This window comes from Haliotis cracherodii, unplaced genomic scaffold (genome assembly GCF_022045235.1).
Source record: "Haliotis cracherodii isolate W230 unplaced genomic scaffold, xgHalCrac1.p SCAF_9, whole genome shotgun sequence".
In the NCBI taxonomy this organism is placed as follows: Eukaryota; Metazoa; Mollusca; class Gastropoda; order Lepetellida; family Haliotidae; genus Haliotis; species Haliotis cracherodii.
This window is the reverse complement of record NW_027266343.1, coordinates 668,234-690,230: the sequence shown is the minus strand read 5'-3', so window position 1 is coordinate 690,230 and position 21,997 is coordinate 668,234. Positions and strand designations below refer to the sequence as shown.

The 21,997-nt window shown below is 40.8% G+C and overlaps 1 protein-coding gene across 1 annotated transcript; it reads left to right on the top strand.

The window, feature by feature from the left end:
* Positions 1–10,255: 10,255 nt before the first annotated feature.
* On the top strand, positions 10,256–21,992 carry LOC139452693 (ADP-ribosylhydrolase ARH3-like). Its single transcript, XM_071234243.1, has 7 exons — positions 10,256–10,438; positions 11,344–11,473; positions 12,641–12,851; positions 14,039–14,274; positions 16,800–16,900; positions 17,619–17,701; positions 21,607–21,992. Exons 1-7 carry the CDS (start codon positions 10,306–10,308, stop codon positions 21,799–21,801), a joined length of 1,089 nt encoding a protein of 362 aa, XP_071090344.1. The 5' UTR covers positions 10,256–10,305; the 3' UTR covers positions 21,802–21,992.
* Positions 21,993–21,997: the final 5 nt, after the last annotated feature.

The window sequence follows — 21,997 nt, the reverse complement described above, 5'->3', positions numbered from 1 at the left end:
TCCTATTTCACTCAGTTCCTCTGGATTAACTACACACCGTTCATTTATACGGTTGCATTATCCATTCCATGTAGTGCAACAACAAGTATTTGGTCATACGGGCCCTCCTCCACGGTCAGCAGTGTCCCGGCGGTAGCATGGCGGTGAGTCGTGGAGTCCGAACCAGACGGACCAGCGGCAGATAGCAGGACCAACGGTCCACGTATACGATGACAAATATAAACAAGTTCTAACATTGTACTCCCCAACCCTTGTCTCTCGACGAGTATTGAGTAAATGACACGGGCCTGTGGGCATCCGGGTTACAACAGGTCTTCAGCAACCTATGCTTGTCCCACGTGAACATCCGGGTTACAACAGGTCTTCAGCAACCTATGCTTGTCCCACGTGAACATCCGGGTTACAACAGGTCTTCAGCAACCCATGCTTGTCCCACGTGAACATCCGGGTTACAACAGGTCTTCAGCAACCTATGCTTGTCATAAGAGGAGACCATGCTTGTCGATAGAAGCGATCGGGTGGTCAGGCTCGCTGACTTGGTTGATGCATGTCATCGTATCACAATTGCGTAGACCGATGCCCACGATGGCAATCATTGGATTGTCTGGTCAAGACTTGATCATTTACAGATCGCCGTCATATAGCTGGAGTGAGTGAGTTTGATTTTACGCCGCTTTTAGCAATATTCCAGCAATATGACGGCGAGGGACACGAGAAATTGGCTTCACATTGTCGGGAATCGAACCCGGGTCTTCGTTGTGATGAGCGAACGCTTTACCACTAGGCTACCCGACCGCCCCTCATTTAGCTGAGAGCGGCGTTAAACAACAAACATACAAACATGAGACGGGCATTGCCCCCAAAATCATAAGGCGGCAAGATCACACGTAGTGCACACTCAGTCGGTGTATCAGCTGAGAGTTAATTAATTTAGGCCAGAATAGGAAAAAAGCGTCACTTGTAAGAAGGGGTACATCTAGGAGGTGGGTTGAACCGTAGTGAAGAAAATACCGTATTTCCTCGATTAAACGCACGTGCGTATATTTCTTTCAGAAACACTTTCTTTCAGACGGTGTAAAACCGGCGTTTATGATTAATTCGTTCAGACCCATCTTCGGCATCGCTGTTTGAAGCTTCACTACGGTGGTTCTGTGTAGCGAGGACAACGTGTTATACAGTACGTGTATAAAACGAACCGCCGTTTAATCGAGGCCAGGCGTTTATTGTTTAAGGCAACAACTTGCCCTACTTCTATCACATGACATGATTTTTTCTGTAGCCAGAACTTGTTGCAATATCTTAGAGCTAAGGTGCCTTTGATGTGCAGATAAATTGTATTTTTGGGGTAAATATCTTAACACTATATAACTGATTGTGTTAATTACTAATGTAATATTTCATGACGAGTGTTTTTAGCATTTCTCATAAATCGCGTGGCGATTGGTCGCAATTTAGTTTTACTAAATGGTAAGTATAATAGTAATGCTCTGTGTAATTGCAATTGAGATGTAAATAAAATATTCTGTTCGTCTGTCTTTCGTACCCCGGCATTTAATTGAGGCTCGGTAATGGAGGGAATACGGTAATGGAGAAAATGCGGTAATAATGATGGAAGTTCGCTGGTTGACAGTTAAGTTTACAAATTATAATATCAGCTCCCTGGGGAGTGTACCACCCAAGCTGGAAGGTTTCATATTCACATTACATTAACATCCAACAGTGATTCTGGCTGCTAAGTGTACGGGCATATTTCGAACAAATTCCTGTTTTATGACATGAGGATCACTTTGGGGCATGGCCGAAACCGCGGGTGCTGTCACAAATCAAACCTTCCTTGCACGTCACCTGATTTGTGCGATGAGCTTTTATACAGGACCCAACGATATAATCCTTTAGTCGTTATAGAGCTTTAAAGCAATGCACATTCCATATACATTATTAATATCGAGACTAAATCAAGTTATAGAATAATAATACATACAGTTTGATTATAAAACCTGTTGACAAAGGACAGTAAAACAATTAGATTATCAGATATCTATATTTTAAAACCAGTATGGAGCCATAAAAAGATATCACGATAAATAACAATTAATTATAAAAACGGGCTAGGGATCGCCAGCAACCAAAGGTATAATTCTACAGTACTTCACTTCACGGTATTCACTGTGCGTACATTAACAAATATTATTTATGATAGCCCACACGACGGGAGTCTGCACTTGTTTTTTTAACGCTCGCTTGTTCTCAAATTGCAAAAACAACCGCTTGAAATAATTTCCTAACACATTTTACAGATATTTCTGTGTAACCTTTTTTATCAATTTACACGTCAGACAGAGTTGTCGGCACATATTACCCAAACCTGATACTTGAGACGGGTTTTTTACAAACACCTATTCAAATATTCTCTTGTCACAGTCTTGTGTTCACATTAGACCACAACCAATAAATAATTATTTTCAATATTGGTATGAGCTCATAACCGACCCAAAAAATAGCGCGACACTAAAGTTTTAACAATATTTTTGCATGCGGAATTCGGTTCGTGTTCCGCATCTTTAGAGTTATCTACCATTCCTAACTTTGTTTGTTTGTTTAACGCCGCACTCAGCAATATTCCAGCTATATGCCGGCGGTCAGTAAAGAATCGAGTCTTGACCAGACAATCCAGTGATTGATATCATGAACATCGATCCACACAATTGGGATACGATGACATGCATCAAACACAATCAGCGAACCTGATCACCCGCTTACATTAATCGCCTAATACTACAAGGTTGCGTGTAGTTCCTGAAGACCAATTCTGACCCGGATCTTCACGGGTCACCATTCTTAGTACGTAACCCATTTTGGAGTAACCCACTATGACGACCAGTAACAGCGTTCGTGATTAACTTCTCAAGATTTAAACGTACTCTCTTCTTGAGATATGTCGATATACTCTCTACTCAAGGGGTAAATATATACTCTCCACTCAAGACAAGCGTACTCTCTACTCCAGACATAAATAAACTCTCGACTCACGAAATAAATATATACTCTCCACTCAAGACAAATACACTCTCTACTGCAGACAAAAACATACTCTCTTCTCAAGACATAAACATACTTTCTTCTCAAGACAAACATACTCTCTTCTCAAGACATGAACATACTCTCTTCTCAAGACATAAACATACTCTGCTCAAAACATAAACATACTCTCTTCTCAAGACATGAACATACTCTCTTCTCAAGACATAAACATACTCTCTTCTCAAGACATAAACATACTCTCTTCTCAAGACATAAACATACTCTCTTCTCAAAACATAAACATACTCTATTCTCAAGACAAAAACATACTCTCTTCTCGGGGTATAATCATACTCTCTCCTCAATACATAAACATACTCTCTTCTCAAGACACAAACATACTCCCTTCTCAAGACAAACATACTCTCTTCTCAAGACATAAACATACTCTCTTCTCAAGACATAAACATACTCTCTTCTCAAGACATAAACATACTCTCTTCTCAAGACAAACATACTCTCTTCTCAAGACATAAACATACTCTCTTCTCAAGACAAACATACTCTCTTCTCAAGACATAAACATACTCTCTTCTCAAGACACATACTCTCTTCTCAAGACATAAACATACTCTCTTCTCAAGACAAACATACTCTCTTCTCAAGACATAAACATACTCTTCTCAAGACATGAACATACTCTCTTCTCAATACATAAACATACTCTCTTCTCAATACACAAACATACTCTCTTCTCAAGACACAAACATACTCTCTTCTCAAGACATAAACATACTCTCTTCTCAAGACATAAACATACTCTCTTCTCAAGACAAACATACTCTCTTCTCAAGATATGAAACTTATTCTTTCAAATTATTACTGAGTGTTTGATGCCCGGAACTTTTATCTCGAATCAACCGCGTTAGCCGGAGGTTTCAAATATTAAAATTATCGCCAAATCTGGAATTGAGAAAAAAATACTTATCATGAAATGTGAAAATCGTCCGGAGGATTTCCGGGATACAATCCCATTTAACGATTTTCAAACAATCACATTGCAGCACGCACGTTTAAGAGTTTGCATATATTTTTTTCTATTTCTAAATATTTCATTTTTACTAAGAACAATCGTAAATTTAGGTTTGAGCGATTGTTAGATCGAAATAAAGATAAATTCGATCTATCTATTTAAAAACGAAAAAGGGAAGAGAAAAAAAATGTTATGTGGCGTTAACACAAAAAACACAATGGAAGCACAAGCACCTGATGTCCATCCCTAGTACAGCTGCATCACAATGAAAACTCCACATGGTAAATTAGGAAAACCATCCCCCGTTCATAACTAGTGCAATCCTACTGTAAGTCAAGTATTTGCCAATTATCGCCTTGATCAAAGCGCCACAACCGAGATCAGACTCACTTAAAGCGATCCTAATTGAACGCGACACCTGGACTCGACATTGAGAGTACTCCATTCTATTTGCATCTTTTGTCTGGATTTGGGAGGATTAGTGGAATGCCTGATAACCCACTGATAAGGAAATACTACCCCAGAGCGGGTTGGCTGTCATTCTCGTGGTCGGATTCTTAACAGTGCGCTGCTTAAGGATTTAGTTCACGGGGTCGTTCGAAGCACGTAAATCTTTACTGACCATGAGTGACAGTGAATGTTTTTGGCATCTTTAATACGATAAGAAATGCCTGTTTTCATCGGAAAACGTATTTATTTCAATGGGAAACATACAAACCTTACCTATTGTATGGCACTGCCAGTGAAAGAAGTGTTATTTGCACCGTGTGGCGATCCAGCAATGTATTATATGGACACATCATTGGGCCGTCTGTGTTTTTTTTTTGTGTTTCTCATCTAACCTCGATCAAATTACTGCCCCTCTATAAAATAGGTATATAGGTTATAAGTTCCAGTTTCATAAAAAGATATGTTCCCTGTATTTTTATCAGAAGAATATACGAAGAAGGCGAGTAACTCTGCCTCTGGCTTTGTTTCTCCTCTTTGTTTTCCCATCACTGATAGAGTGAGTGAGTGAGTGAGTTGGGTTTAACGCCGCTTTTAACAGTTTTCCAGTTATATCACGGCGTGTCAGCTTAGTGTGGGAGGAAAGCCCGAAGTGATGCGAGTCTCAGACGTTTAACACTTCGGTGAAACCCACGAGCACAGGTATGGTGCTGACAAACCTAGAAACATAATCGGGGCGAACCGGGATTTGAACCCACAATCATAGGTTTCTGGCGGAAGCTCCTCACAGCGATAGTCCGTTCGCGGAGCTCTCTATACTACCGAGAGTGTAACGAAGGTGTCATGCGCTGGGAAGGAGCTTGGTTTCTGGCGTGCCCAAGGGACATAACTCTGCACCCGTGCCCCCCACTGATAGAGAAATTGTAGCACTACGAATACATATCACAAAACGATGTTAGGAGTTTATTAGCACGGGTGCTTCGGGTAGATTCTTGAGTTTAAAGGCGTCCGGGGGTCAAGATTTTGTGAACCTATCCTTGACATATTTTATACAACAGACACCTTCTAAGTTAGTTTTTAGCCTAAGGACGGATGTTTTCATATGTTTCTTTTCATTATGCCCTCGGGCATGATGTTTGTTTGTTGTTTAACGCCGCGCTTAGCAATATTCCAGCTCTATAACGGCAGTCTGTAAATAATCGAGTCTGGACCAGACAATCCAGTGATTGACATCATAAGCATCGATACACGCAATTGGGATACGATGATATGCATCAACCAAGTCAGTTAGCCCTACCACCCGATCATGTTAGTCGCCTCTTACGACAAGCATAGTCACCTTTTCAAGGCAAGCATGGGTTGCTGAAGACCTGTTCTACCCCGGATCTTCACGACTGCGCTCCCTCTGAAGCTGAAGGAGACCCGTCTATATGTGAGCGTGTTTGAGACAGAATACTTCTACAGACACTGCTTTCTAAGAAGTGAGAAGCCAAACAACTGTCTCGGGATTTCCAGTGAACATCTGTAAGACATAAGGACAAAATAATATTTTTTTCCAAAGTCCCCCACCACCCAGGAATCAAATTGTAGGACTCGTAAAGATGCACCGGTTACCCGTATGTTCAGTTACTACCACTGGCGTGTAATACCAACATCAGCTCGATCGCTTTAGTATGACCAATAGGGCTGACTCGTCCTTTGGCGTTTCAGAGGACACCGGTGGCCCAGTCGTCTAAGGCGCCGCGATTCGCTGTGCAGAGTTGCGGCCCTTGGGCACGCCAGAAAACTTTGATTGTGGGTTCGATTCCCGGTTCGCCCTGATTATATTTGTAGGTTTGTCAGCACCATACCCGTGCTCGTGGGTGTCATCGTAGTGGTAAACGTCTGAGACCTGCATCACTTCGGGCGTTCCTCCCACATTAAGCTGACACGCCGCGATATAACTGGAATACTGTTGGCGTTAAACCCCACTCACTCACTCACTTTGGGGTTTCAATCATAAATAGAAGTCCGGCAGTCTACAACGATGTGAATGTCCATGATGACACCCGCGGTGCCCTACTGCCAGGCCTGTTATGACGATACACTGAGGGACTTCCAAAGAGGTTTTTTTTCTGAGTTGTTTAAAAAAACAGGTCAAGGGCATCAAAGACATCAGAACAAATCGTTAAGTGTCGCTTCTTCTGAAGACCCTACTTCAGTACATAAAAAAGATGACACGGAGTGGAGAAATGTTTGAGTTGTGTGGATTGACTTTAAGGAAAAGTTTTTGTGGAGATTATTTCCGTCAACGTGTCATGGATATATGCCTGCAATGAAAACCTTATTAAGAAATTCATATTTGTAATGTAATGCAGGAATACATACGCGTTAGATTATTGTGTGATATTGTGTTAGTTTATTGTGTGATGTTGTGTTAGTTTATTGTGTGATGTTGTGTTAGTTTATTGTGTGATATTGTGTTAGTTTATTGTGTGATATTGTGTTAGTTTATTGTGTGATATTGTGTGAGTTGATATTTGTAAAAACGTTGAGCGCCCTGGGCTCAAGATGTCTTCTACTCCTCGAGTGAGTGAGTGAACATTGAACGTATCGTCAATATCACGCCCATATCGCGACCACATGTTTCTGTTGTTACCAGTTTCTATGCATGGAAAATCCTTTGCAATTCCCAGTCTGGGATTAATTGTCAAATGATTCGCTCAAAATGTGTGAGTTCTTTATTTTTAGAAGTTAGATGAAGAAACATTCTAGCGCCTAACAGGCTGCTTGGCAGCTACTCCCTAGGGAGCTGAAAATGAAAATTGAGTGCTCACTGATCCACTGACCGGGGTAATGATAGTGTAGCGCTATGAGCATCCACTTGGTGAATGGAATCTGGTGCATTATAAATGAACTTATTATTATTATTATTTTATTATTAGAGCCAATTTTCAAACCATGATTCGAACAATTTTTTGTCACCGATCGAAACCTTCTGAATTCATAAAGCACCTGCAAACATAAGGGTGAGTAGGCAACACTTTGGCAGAAACAGACAATCCAATGACTGACAGCATGAACATCACCCAGTCAGCCACCTCACTGAGTCTGACCATCCGATTCATCTAATCACATCTTGTGACAACTCTATGTTGCTTGGAACGTGTGTTCCTACCCAGGATCAACTCAGGTTTATGTCATATTCATCAAGCACCATGAAACAGTGTCAACCAGTTTACTGTGCTTCTTTGGTTTGATTGTTGTTAGCGCCGCGCTCAGCCATATTCCAGCTGTATGAATGCGGTCTGTAAATAACTGAGTCTGTATAAGACAATCCAATGATTGACATCACGAGAATCAATCTACGCAAATGGGACATGGCATGTATCAACGGTTCATTCGCAGGACGACGACCCCCTGTGTCGTATGAAAACAAACTAGCAAAAGGTGAGGTCGTCCTCCAGCGAATATTTAAATCCGACAATATAGTTAAACAATGGGTATCGAGTGTTATTTTAACAACTCGAGCAAGTAAAAAAGGGGAACTGTATTTGAAACGAACTAGATTGTCAAAATCAGAGTTCACCAATTCAGTGAACACATTTCAGTTTTCTTGTACATATTTCAGTTTTCTTGTACATATTTCAGTTTTCGTGTACATATTTCAGTTTTAGACACCAACCAAGGAGTTAATCCCCTCCTAAAACAACACCACACTTCAAAGGCGTACCGCCGGGTCATCGTCCTGCGAATGGAAAAATTCGGGGGGTCGTCGTCCTGCGAATACCCCGTATCAACCTATCGCTAGTCACAGAGCCTGACCACCCGATCTCGTTTGTCGCCTCTGACGATAAGCTTGGTAGACTAATCCTGACCTAGATCTTCACGGGTATAATGTGCTGTGAAACAAGTGAGTTGACTTTGACCTGGTGACCTTGTCTACCCCAGTGACATGTGCACTGAGAGAGACACTCTAACCGTGTCTCTGTGTTATCCTCCTGAACATCCAACTTGGCTCACCCTGGTGTGGATTCAGAGTTAGAATAGGCCTCCGACAACCCATACTTGTCATACGAGGCGACTTATGTTTTTTTTGTTTATTTAACGCCGCACTTGGCAATATACTAGCTATGACGGCGGTTTGTTAATAATCGACAATCCAGTGATTGACATCATTAGCATCGACCCACGCCATTGGGATACGATGACATGCATCAACCAAGTCATTAAGCCTGACCACCCGATCCTGTTAGTCTCCTCCTGCGACAAGCATAGTCGCCCTTTACGACAAGCATGGGTTGCTGAAGACCTATTCTACCCCGGATCTTCACGGCAAGCATGTGATGGGTTGCTGAAGACCTATTCTACCCCGGATCTTCCCGGGTCGGCGATTTAATTGAACGGTGGGTCAGACACTGTGAATTGGTCGATTGCGTGTCATCATAGTCAGAGACGCATGCGCAAACCAGTTTTGTGCACACGGTTGGGAAATTGTGCTGCGTTAAAATACAAACAAACAAATATGGGTGTTTCATGCGTAGACATTCACAGGTGGTGAGCAAAATCTGTGGAAATCTGGGAATTAAACAGGGGACGTTTGTTCCGACTATATACCATCTTGTAGACGAGAATTCAAAATTAAAAGTTGTGAGTATTGTGGTCTTAAATTACTTTCACGGGTGAAAGGCTATGTGAAAAGTGAGAATGGGTCATTTCCCGGCGAATATTTTAGTGCAAACAATCTGACCATGTCAACATAAGCTAGCACCGACTTATTTTAGCAGGTTTGGCAGCTCATTCTGAGGGTGGCACAGCGTCACGCGATAGGCTTGTATATATCTACCCGTAATCCCCTCGATTCATACTCATAGGAACTCAACTGCTGTTATTCTTGGAATTTAGTGAGCACGGTTTGCTGGATAATACCGGGTGAGAAATAATTGTGTGTCGAAACGGTAACCGAAAATATGCAGCAGCACCTATCAAAGTTTTTCAATCGATTGTAGGATAAATGTACTAAAAACACCAAATCATTTCCGCTACATTTAAATAATTTGGGGTTTGTGGCGAAATTGCTATTGAAAAATGACAAAATAACTGTCAGGCGTACCAATGTTTGGTGCCTTCCAGCATTCCTCGCAGAACTTTATGTTTTCTGTCGACACCCATTGAATGGTATAAATATGTCCTGCACTTTGTTTTAAAATGGAAATTATGCGACTGGTTCTTAGAAGAATTTCTAACTGCAAGTCACAATTTGCGTATTTGTGTTCACAAATAACGCTGTGACGCTGATAAGGTATTGTACACTTGAATCAAATTGACGTCAATGGCAGAAGGTCAAAGGTCGATAATGGGAGTATAACTTTAAAGGTTATTGAACGTCAGTGTTTGTTGACTAAGATTTAAATTAGTCTATTATCATGTGCTGTGCTTTAAAGGGAACAATCCCTTTGTTTTGGTTTCCCATTTAACGAATAACGATTTATACGTTAATGTAATATCGACAGAAGTGTCGTAAAATCACCCAAAGTCTTTAAACTACATTATAAGCCTTGATTACTTTCCAATGAATAATACAATCAGTGCATCATTTTATACACATTCTTTTTCATTTCGATTCATAAATTGATATCTCTAGCAGACTAAATTTTGAAGCGTTTTGTGTGAAAGAAACGGAGGTTACTTGTTTAAGCGAAGGGAAAATGTTGCTTGTGGTATTCAAATGACAGAGACAGTTAGAGTTATCTCCCTTAGTCAAACCAAAACAAAAAGTGGATGTGCAAGTATTTTAAGTAGAAGGGTACGTGCGTGGAGCTCTAATGGCTACTCTATCTCGATTTCGTGGCAGTTTAGTGGGGGCAGTTCTGGGAGACTGCATTGGAGCTATATACGAGTGTGAAGGGAATGTCAAACTCAAAGACGTGTTGAAGACCGTGAAGGATCTTGAAACAAGTTGGTGCCTTTACCATAATACAGACTTTGTAACATCAAAAAGATCGGTAACTTTGCTAAAGCTTACATTTAGAAAAAAAACAACTTAAATGCTTAGGATTAATGTAATATTTAAGTTTGTATAAAATATGGAACGTCTTTTGTTACTAAGTGCCCAGATTGCAGTCACGGACTCAGACGTTTGGCCACCGTCTAAATGCTACCTGGTTCTATAATGAATGACAACGGGTACAACAAATTGAACTGTTGAGTCGGGTCTTTACTCTTTGTCAATTCAATTCAATTTAATGGTTTATTGTATGAAAGGCCATTGGCCCATATACAAGTTGTCTATACATGTACTACAGAAATGTCCCCGGGTACCTTTCTGTGTACAAACGTAGCTACCCTAACTTGTCAGTACTGTCTATTTTCACAATACAATTTCTGAAGTACCTGTGTCAACAATGACTCCCAACTGGCAACAGCTTAAATCAATCATACATCACATTAACATCAGCGTTTCAGCATTCAGATAAGTTTGTTTGTTCTAAATGTTTGTTTCTATTTTGGAAATGATTCTGAGGAAACTCCTATCAAGAGTTGATGAAGTCATAAAAATATCCTAATGTCATTTGTGTCAGGCAAACCCACTGCAATCTCCTATCTCTAACATCCTTATAATGATTGAAACCATGCAACACAGTATTGCTGTATTGCTAAATCCGTGTCAGTTATGAATCAGAGTACATTGTGACAAGTATTGATATTTGGCAATACTTCCATGACTACTTACAGTATCTATGTTTTATTGAAGTTATTACACTTGACCATATCACACACTAGATACACAGTAATTGTTATATACATTTAATACACACCCCTAAAAAGTTAACTGTCAGTCTTATTCTGCTCTTTCTCTTCAGACTTTAAGAAATTGAAAGATGGCGAGAAACTGGAGCTTCTACCTTTCACAGACGACACGGCCATGGCTAGAAGTGTGGCTGCATCACTCGTTGCCAAGAAAGGTTTTGATGTCAAGGATATGGCAAAAAGGTCTCAATATATTATATGTTTCAAGTCTTCATTTCAATTGGTTTTCAAAAGGATTTCGGTGGTGTTCACAAGTTTGTTTAACAGTACATCAATACCCTACAATGTACTGGTGGGGAATCAATACAGTGATACAGGATTGTATCCGGCTACAAAACCTATGATACAATACATTGATATACATCCCCTGTATCGTGATACATATTTGATACATTACATTACAAGTTATATTGGTGTAAAAGCATGTGAATAATAACAGAAACTGTTCAACAACCGGCTTATGCAGATTGTCTTGTATTTTCAGGTTAGCTTTAATTAACATTATATTCACAGGGTCCTCTGGCCTATACATGCATGTGTCTGCCCTACAATCTCTGAAAATTAAAAACAAATGATTTAGGGTTCTGATTCACCTGCATAAAGAAAGAATGTCAACTTATGAAATAAAAGTACTGTATCATGGTAGAAATAGTTTCGCACCCATAGTATCGAGGTACACTCGTATCACGAGTCCACTGTATCGTCACACCTTTGCAATATACTCAACAAATACAAATGTAGCAATTTATTGACCTTAGGCAAGGCTATTTCTAGTCCTCTAGTCATGATAACTTAAAGGAAAGTATTGATATTGGTATTATTTCACAAAGTGTTGACAGATGTAAGGTTTTCAGCATGTTGAGGTAACCAGCAAATACCACAAGAAATTCACTGACTGTTCTTACTTTTAATTAACTACGATAATTAGCCAGTCCCTCAACCACACAAAGAAGATAAGCAGACTGATATTAGCCAGTCGGGACAAAACAATCTGAAAAGTCATACCCTGGGTTAAAGTTTGCTGGCATTTGTTCAGTGGAATAGCATATTTTTCAAAAGCTGAATATTAATACTTGATATTCCTCAAGGGAAGTTAAGGACAACCCAATTCTTTCATATATACTCAATGTTTCAATTATGGTTTCTGTGTCCTATTTTGAAACAACTGCATTATATTACATTTTGAAAGTCAGTGTCAAGTTTCTTTTTTTGAAGAGTATATACGATAGTTAATCTGTCATGGCATGACAGTAATATGAAAGAACCATGACAGATATGAAAGAATGGTGCTTAACTTCTTTTGAGTAGTATACCGTCAGGCCCCTTATGGTCACTGTAACTTTCTGCCAGGTTCACGGATGAGTTTCACCTGGAGCCGAACCGTGGCTACGGCGGGAGTGTAGGAGCAGTGTTCGCTGCCTTGAGGAAAGATGACCCTGATGATGTGTTCGAGCCTGCAAGGAAGCAGTTTGATGGTCAAGGCTCCTATGGCAATGGTGGCGCCATGAGGATAGCTCCTGCAGCGTTAGGCTGCCTGAAACAGGGATTTGAAAAACTCAAAGTGAGAACAATGACAAGGACTTATGTTTATGTAGATATATCATGAAATAGATAATCTTGAATTAAAATTGGTGTTATTAGGTATTCCAAAGCATGCCAAATTGTAAATTGTATTTTTACAACCATGAAATAAAGGTATAGAAGGCTTGTATATTTTTTAGAAATAGAAATTTGAAGATCATTCATTTTTGTAAAGACCTACCCAGTACTTTATTTGGGCTGATACTTAAAACATTATTTTTAACACCAAAATGATCCCTACAAAAGGCCATTTGTTTCAGTTATATCCTTGATCCCAGTGTGGCCTTCTCTGTTAATGGTTTAATGCTCGTCATCACTCAGATGTTTATAGCAATAATCAGGACTGCAACAATTATCAATGATCAATTATCTTTTATATTCTCATTTTGAAATTATTACATGACATGACATGACACTACTGTAGTAAGTAGGTTGGACATGTGTTCCTACTTGAGCAAGTTGATGAGGACAGACACCTGTGGACAGAGATGATGGTCACTTAATGCCAGCGTCCACCTCCTTTGTGAGGTGAAGTTGGTTATAAACAATGACAAATGCTGCATTCATCCTATGCTTATACAGCTACATGACAACAGACTAGAGATCCCATTATTTCATGTCATCCTGTTTCAATTAGATATGATAGTAGATTGATAATTTGATCAAATTATTGACCAATTTTTCGATGATGAATCTCTCCAGTACTGTTACTGATGTAAAAACTTTCTGTTCAACATGGATAAAGAATGGCTTGTTAATTCAGTGCCATTTCCATGACAACAGTGCTAACAGTGCTTTTTGTGGTGTTATGTTCCTTGGTAAGCAAGTCAATCTCGTAAAAATCAGATTTTTTTCCCCGACCAGATACCTCTCCTTCCAGATCTAGATTTCTTGAGCCAATCAGGTTTCAGCCTTCTAAAATGATACATCAGAATTATTATCTCAACAATACCAACGCTATATGGCTCAGACACAGCTAGTGCTGCTTTTATTTTTGCACTTCATTTTTGAGGTACAGAAATCAGATATGCTCCAAATGGATGTAGAATGTTAGAGTTTAATGGAGAGGAGTATTGAATCAGATATAAGGATCTGATTTTGATGAGATTGTGTAACCATGGTAACCAGTTAGCCAGTATGTATTGTATATCTTTTCTTGTTTTCCAGACTGTAACAGTGGATATCAGCCAGATAACCCATTCCCACCCCCAGGCAATACAGGGGGCCGTGCTACAGAGTAGTGCCGTGGATCTGGCGCTCAGGGAGGACCAATCAGAACAGTTAGACAGGGATCGGTTCTTGGACAAGCTTATCGAGAGAATAAAGCCCATGGAAGAGGAAGAACTGAAGAAATCAAAGGAGACAGTGACGGACTCGCCATCTCCGAAACGTAAAGCTAAGAGGTAATGCTTTGTGTTGTCAAATAGATATATGCTAAAAGGAGTATACTTTTACCATGTACAAAGTTGATGATGTCTGCTTTTATTTTATTGTGTTCACTCTGCAGCTCAAACTGTCACTCACCCGTGAAGATCCGGGGTAGAATAGGTCTTCAGCAACCCATTCTTGCCATACAAGGTGACTATACTTGTCATAAGAGGCGACTAATGGGATCAGGTGGTCATGCTCGCTTATTTGGTTGATGCATGTCATCGTATCCCAATTGCGTGTATTGATGCTCATGATGTCAATCACTGGACTGTCTGGTCCAGAATTGATTATTTACAGACAGACGTCATATAGCTGGAATATTGCTGAGTGCAGCGTTAAAAGACAAATCTCTCGACCAAACAAACAAATGAACGAACAAACTTTCATGTATCAGAAGTTCTTACGACCTTCTTTAGTCACTCTGTCCTCAGTATGAAGTAATTCAGCAGATGCAGTGTCCTTGTTGCTAAGTCAAGCTTTGAATATCACACAGCAAAGAAAATTGTGCGCAGTGAAAAGTCCACAAGATTTCTGGGCTTCGAGTCACAACTAGGGGTGTCACGATAAATCAAAATATCGATATGTTGCTGTTGGTAAGCTCTTAAAGTCAATAAATCGATTGCTAAATCAGTTTCTGATCAATGGTATTGATTTCAGTTAGGAATATCGATAGTTTTGATTGTATTTACCATATCAATAAAATACATACATTGCTGTTCAAATTTGTTTTTCTTTTGATCATGAGTGGTTGTAATTGACACATGGTAATGTGGAAGTTTCTTTTTCTTAAATTATTAGGGTAAAGAAAAAAAAAAGTCACATCTCAAACTTTACTTGTTATTTGTTGTTGTTTAATTCAACTCTCATTTCCATCTAAAATGATACAATAAAAACTATCAATATTTATCGCAATAGTTGCTTGCAATATCAATAGTTACTGTATTCGACACAATATTTGCTAATATATTGGCTAGTGAACAATCTTAATTAGCACCCTTTCCGATTAATCAATGAACACAAGACTTATTTATTTGTGTAGAATACTCACTCATGTGTTACATGCATCCTTAATTATGGGCAATTAAATTCTCGAAAATATATCTATCGTGTATAATACGTACAGATTCTTCTTTTATATCATTTCAGGCTGTCAGCATAAACCACAAAATTTACAATCTTTGAACCTCGTTTTTAATCTCACCAAAATTATATTCTAATAAGAGCCCCCTATTTCTAATTTTGAGAGCGGCCTGGGCGCTTATTACGTCGAATATGGTATCGCAATAGTTTCTTTCAATATCAATAGTTATCGCAATAGTAATTTCCAGACCAATAGTCATCCCTGGGCCCCGTTCCACAAAGCCATCTTAGCGCTAAGGTGATCGTAACTCACATACTTTAACACTGGCTTATGATAGTTGTAGCGCTAAGATCGCTTTGTGGAACGGGGCCCTAGTCACAACTGTTTTCACTCAGATTGCAGCAAGCACTCCCAATTTGTTTTACAATGCACAGTAGCTGTGTTGTCTTTTCAGTTGGATTAAATCACCTAGATTTGAAAGCTATGTATACATGGAAAAAGTTAAATACACAGACCAGTGGACATCCGTAATTTGCACGTGAATGTGTCTGGCTGACCAGGCAACTTAACACTTAACTTCCCTAACCCATCTTCCTGAGGCAAGGGAGTTACCTGACTTGTCAAACTAGGCTGGAATTCCGGAGTTACAACTAATCTATGCATGATCCAATCAAAATCGTGTAAACAACTAGGCATCCGTTTCATAAACGACATGGATTTCAACATGCAGATATTGGTCGACTGCATGATTTGCAAACATGTGTATCGTGAACATGGTGAACTTGGCATCGACAGATGTTTTCCAAATGTTTTAATGTTTAATCAAGGTTCTCAAGTAATGTGAGGCACTTTCGCGAGGTATGACCCTTTTATAACAATGTAGATCTTGATCATCTTGAGAGGGCACTGCCATTTTGTTCGAAGCAAATGCAAGTGATATGAGAGGTGGAATCTGACTGGCCAATAGGAGGGACATAGAAGGGACTCGTAATAGCCACTAGTGGCTACTAAATTCCAGCCTAGTTCGGCAAGGGTGGAAACAGGACATGTACAGTCAGTTGACTCCCTTGCCTCAGGAAGATGTCCTGAACCATGCCAACTTCATCCCTGGGGGTTAATGAATTTAGTTTAAAGAGGTCACCAGACGTCAGTGGTCCCACAGACCCAGTGCAGTAATGTCATGTTAGGAGTAGAGTTAGAGTAGACACCATGATGTGTCAAACATTCCACCAATTTGTTCTTTGTTCTGTACGTAAACAAAAACAGATGACCATTGATTTTAGGATTACTAGTCTTGATTAATTTTTACTGGCATGTGTCTAGTGGGCAAGCGTATTTGTTGAGCCCTAAATTAGTGCCAGTGAATCTCGTGCAGGACATTGAAGTGTTGACATCGGATTGTTTTCAATGTTTCAGAAAGTCAGACACAGTGGAGATGCCATATTGTCATAAACTGGAAAAGATGAAAGAGTTCCTCCGGAAAGATGTGTCCGTCAGTACCATTGAAGAAGAATTGGGTAACGGAAACTGTTCTCAATAATTGTCACATGATAATAATGTTATGAAATAATGTCACGTGATGTATCGTCTGAAAAGTCTGAAGTATTTTCTCGATGTATGATCCTAGATTCCACTGAACTATCTTCACTTCAACGAAATAATTCAGAGCTTGATAGTAAGGATGTTCAAGTTGTCTAGTTCCATTAGGCATAGGGGCGGTCAGGTAGCCTAGTGGTTAAAGCGTTCGCTCGTCACGCTGAAGACCCGGTTTCGATTCCCGACATGGGTACAATGTGTGAAGCCCATTTCCGGTGTTCCCCGCCGTGATATTTCTGGAATATTGCTAAAAGCAGCATAAAACCATACTCACTCACTCACTCACTCCATTAGGCATGGCTTTGAATCCCACTTTGGAACAAATGAGTCAGCGCGACACCATTTCCCCCTGCTCATGGTTGTCTAAAAAGTGTAAAAACGTCGACCACTTCCACCAGTTTTGCTTTGGGGTTTCCTTTGACATTATGATGTACGCAGACTGCGACTAACCACTTGTCCGAAGTCCGTGTCAAGTAAAGTTCTGTTCAGTCTTGTAGGATCAGCTAATAAAATGCCATATGATAACAGTAAATGTTTAAAATGATGCCAAGTTGGGGTACTGGACTCAAAAGGTTTTGGCACAGACTGTATACAGCTCACTTCTCAGAGGGTGTCAGGTTTTCTCCGTCTCTGTTACAGGCAATGATATCTCTGCCCTGGGATCTGTCCCTGCAGCTGTGTACAGCTTCTTGAAGGCGTACAAGAAAATTCCTGGCATTGAGGTGAGATATAGCTACTTGAAGTCGTACAAGGAAATACCTGGCATTGAGGTGAGATATAGCTTCTTGAAGGCGTACAAGGAAATACCTGGCATTGAGGTGAGATATAGCTACTTGAAGGCGTACAAGGAAATACCTGGCATTGAGGTGAGATATAGCTTCTTGAAGGCGTACAGGGAAATACCTGGCATTGAGGTGAGATATAGCTTCTTGAAGTCGTACAAGGAAATACCTGGCATTGAGGTGAGATATAGCTTCTTGAAGACGTACAGGGAAATACCTGGCATTGAGGTGAGATATAGCTTCTTGAAGTCGTACAAGGAAATACCTGGCATTGAGGTGAGATATAGCTTCTTGAAGGCGTACAAGGAAATACCTGGCATTGAGGTGAGATATAGCTACTTGAAGTCGTACAAGGAAATACCTGGCATTGAGGTGAGATATAGCTTCTTGAAGGCGTACAAGGAAATACCTGGCATTGAGGTGAGATATAGCTACTTGAAGGCGTACAAGGAAATACCTGGCATTGAGGTGAGATATAGCTTCTTGAAGGCGTACAGGGAAATACCTGGCATTGAGGTGAGATATAGCTTCTTGAAGTCGTACAAGGAAATACCTGGCATTGAGGTGAGATATAGCTTCTTGAAGGCGTACAAGGAAATACCTGGCATTGAGGTGAGATATAGCTACTTGAAGGCGTACAAGGAAATACCTGGCATTGAGGTGAGATATAGCTTCTTGAAGGCGTACAAGGAAATACCTGGCATTGAGGTGAGATATAGCTTCTTGAAGGCGTACAAGGAAATACCTGGCATTGAGGTGAGATATAGCTTCTTGAAGGCGTACAAGGAAATACCTGGCATTGAGGTGAGATATAGCTTCTTGAAGGCGTACAGGGAAATACCTGGCATTGAGGTGAGATATAGCTACTTGAAGGCGTACAAGGAAATACCTGACATTGAGGTGAGATATAGCTTCTTGAAGGCGTACAAGGAAATACCTGGCATTGAGGTGAGATATAGCTACTTGAAGGCGTACAAGGAAATACCTGGCATTGAGGTGAGATATAGCTTCTTGAAGGCGTACAAGGAAATACCTGGCATTGAGGTGAGATATAGCTTCTTGAAGGCGTACAGGGAAATACCTGACATTGAGGTGAGATATAGCTACTTGAAGGCGTACAAGGAAATACCTGGCATTGAGGTGAGATATAGCTTCTTGAAGGCGTACAAGGAAATACCTGACATTGAGGTGAGATATAGCTTCTTGAAGGCGTACAGGGAAATTCCTGGCATTGAGGTGAGATATAGCTACTTGAAGGCGTACAAGGAAATACCTGACATTGAGGTGAGATATAGCTTCTTGAAGGCGTACAGGGAAATACCTGGCATTGAGGTGAGATATAGCTTCTTGAAGGCTCAAAAGGAAATACCTGGCACTGAGGTGAGATATAGCTTCTTGAAGGCGTACAAGGAAATACCTGGCATTGAGGTGAGATATAGCTTCTTGAAGGCTCAAAAGGAAATACCTGGCATTGAGGTGAGATATAGCTTCTTGAAGGTGTACAAGGAAATACCTGGCATTGACTTGAGATATAGCTTCTTGAAGACTCAAAAGGAAATACCACAGGCCCTTGTGTCATATATTATATCGCCTGGGAGTCAGATCTGCACTGTCCTATATATCATTACACGAGGCCAGACACGCCAGACACTGTTTGTGTCACTGTTTCTAAAGTAAAATCGCAAATCCTGCACAAAAACTTTCTGTATACAAGATTCTTTATTGCTATGAAATAATAATCAAAATAGTTAAATATTAATGGTTTTTAACTTATCCTGCATTACTCCTTAATGCATTCACTGCTTACCTTGCCACAAAAAAACGGAACAGAGTACTGGCGATGGTCCTGGGTGAAGAATTAAAAAACTGTTCATAGTCCCACTTTTCACGACCACTGCCGCTGTCCTGTGACCTCTGTGACCTCTGTGACCTCTGTGACCTTAGGTCATCTCTTCACATCACTGCCTGTCGCGCTACAGCATGGATGTGTACCAGCGGAGCTCTCATTTTGGATTTATTTAGACCTTCAGTTTTCGTCTACAATTCTAAAAGTCATCTGTTGTGCAGCTGTGTATGAAAAATGTAGGGGTAAAAATGACTTTATCTTTTTTCCTGCCACATGCTGTTTGTTCACTGCCATTTTGAATTGTGTTACAATTGTTTGCCTGTCAAGGTAGTCAATTTGTTTACAATTTCCCAGCACGTATATATAACATATTTGTATACACCCATTGTGATCCGCAGGCTGGGGCAGTGGACGCGTTCAGCATTCCTTGGGAAGGACTAAAAGCGTACGCTTTTCCGCCACCAGTTTTACTTCCCAGGGTAATACAAAAGATCAAGGAGACAAGGAGACTTGCTCTGACTTTGGTCACGCCTTGGTGCCCCGCGAGAGGGTGGTTCATCGAGCTCAGAAATCTAGCAGAAGACAATCCACTACCCCTCCCACAGTGGTCCAACCTACCTATCCACCCTCACAGCAAATTGCCTCGTCCAACACCAGACAGGTTTCGCCTACACTGTTGGTTCATCTTATAAAGGCGTTAAGTGCAAAGGGCTATCAGGCACGGGCAGCAAAAGCTATAACGTTAGCTCATCGTCCCTCTACCAGAGGTCTTTTCGATGACAAGTGGGGATCGTTTGAAATGTTTTGCAAGGCAAAAGTCAAGACCCTACAACTGTCATCACAGTTTTTAGGTGAATACCTCCTACATTTGCGTACTCAAAGACACTTGAAAGGTAGCACCATTACTATGTACTTGGTTGCACCCAACTTAGCGTTGGCTGTTCCGGAAAATCACAACGTGATTAAGGTCCCGGATTTACAGGCCCTATTACGATCATTCAGGCTTGAGGATGAGAAGGCCAAGCTCCGCCCACCTGCGTGACACTTGAACGTGGTACTTCTAGGTTTGCGAGGGCCCCCCTTCGAGCCCCTCTATGCATCCTCTTTTTATGACCTCACCAAGAAAACAGTATTTCTCTTGGCATTAGCCATGGTGGCATGGGTGAGCGAACTACATACGATTGACATCACCCGGGTTCGTTTTGAGCATGGGACGCACAGAGCGGTGCAACTTGGGTTGTGCTGGGATTTTATTGCAACTCGCCCCTTACAGACCCATTCCAATTTCTGGTGCAGTTGCTCAGAATATTAGACAATCGATTGTCTACAAGGCTCTATGTTGTAGTAAGTAAAGATTTAGCTGATGAGCTAGTCTTTATTACTAAGTTGTGTAGGGAGCTACTCTTTAATTCCATTGTTCAATTGTTTCCACATTGAAATAACCCGACAATAATGGCGTTCTGAACTTTTCCACTTCAAGGTTGATCGGCCATCTGGGCTCATACCTTCAGGGTGTGAATTATTGAGGTTTCCCTAATTTGAGGATTTCCCACCTCCAAACCGTCCGATACAGATGCATTCAGGAGTAATGCAAGATATGTAAAAAATTTAGTAAAATCTAAATATTTTTTACATTTGTATACTTATCCTGCATTACTACGTTTAAGGACCACCCATCGGAAACTTGCCTCACCACTTTGGCTTCAGAAACCTCAAAAGTATATCTTTCTTGAGCTCGGGTGACAGGCAGTGATGTGAAGAGATGACCTAAGGTCACAGAGGTCACATAGGTCACAGGACAGCGGCAGTGGTCGTGAAAAGTGGGACTACGAACAGTTTTTTGATTCTTCACCCAGGACCATCGCCAGTACGCTGTCCCGTCTTTTGTCGTAAGGTAAACAGTGAATGCATTAAGGAGTAATGCAGGATAAGTATACAAATGTAAAAAATATATAGATTTTACTAACATTCTGTTGAGGTTTATGTTTTACATTTTCAGACTGACAGTGCTTTCAAAAGGACAATTATTTACGCCATTTCTCTTGGAGGAGACACTGACACCATCGCCACAATGGCGGCGGGTATGGCTGGAGCGTACTATGGCTACGAGGCTATTCCTGAATCCTGGCAGGCATCGTGTGAAGGTGTGGAGGATGCCAAGAAGTTTGCCCAGGACTTGCTGGAGCTGCAGTAACTGAGGTTTGCCCAGGAATTGCTGGAGCTGCAGTAGCTGGGGTTTTCCCAGGACTTACTGGACCTGCAGTAGCTGAGGTTTGCCCAGGACTTGCTGGAGCTGCAGTAGCTGAGGTTTGCCGTGGACTTGCTGGAGCTGCAGTAGCTGGGGTTTGCCCAGGACTTGCTGGAGCTGCAGTAGCTGGGGTTTTCCCAGG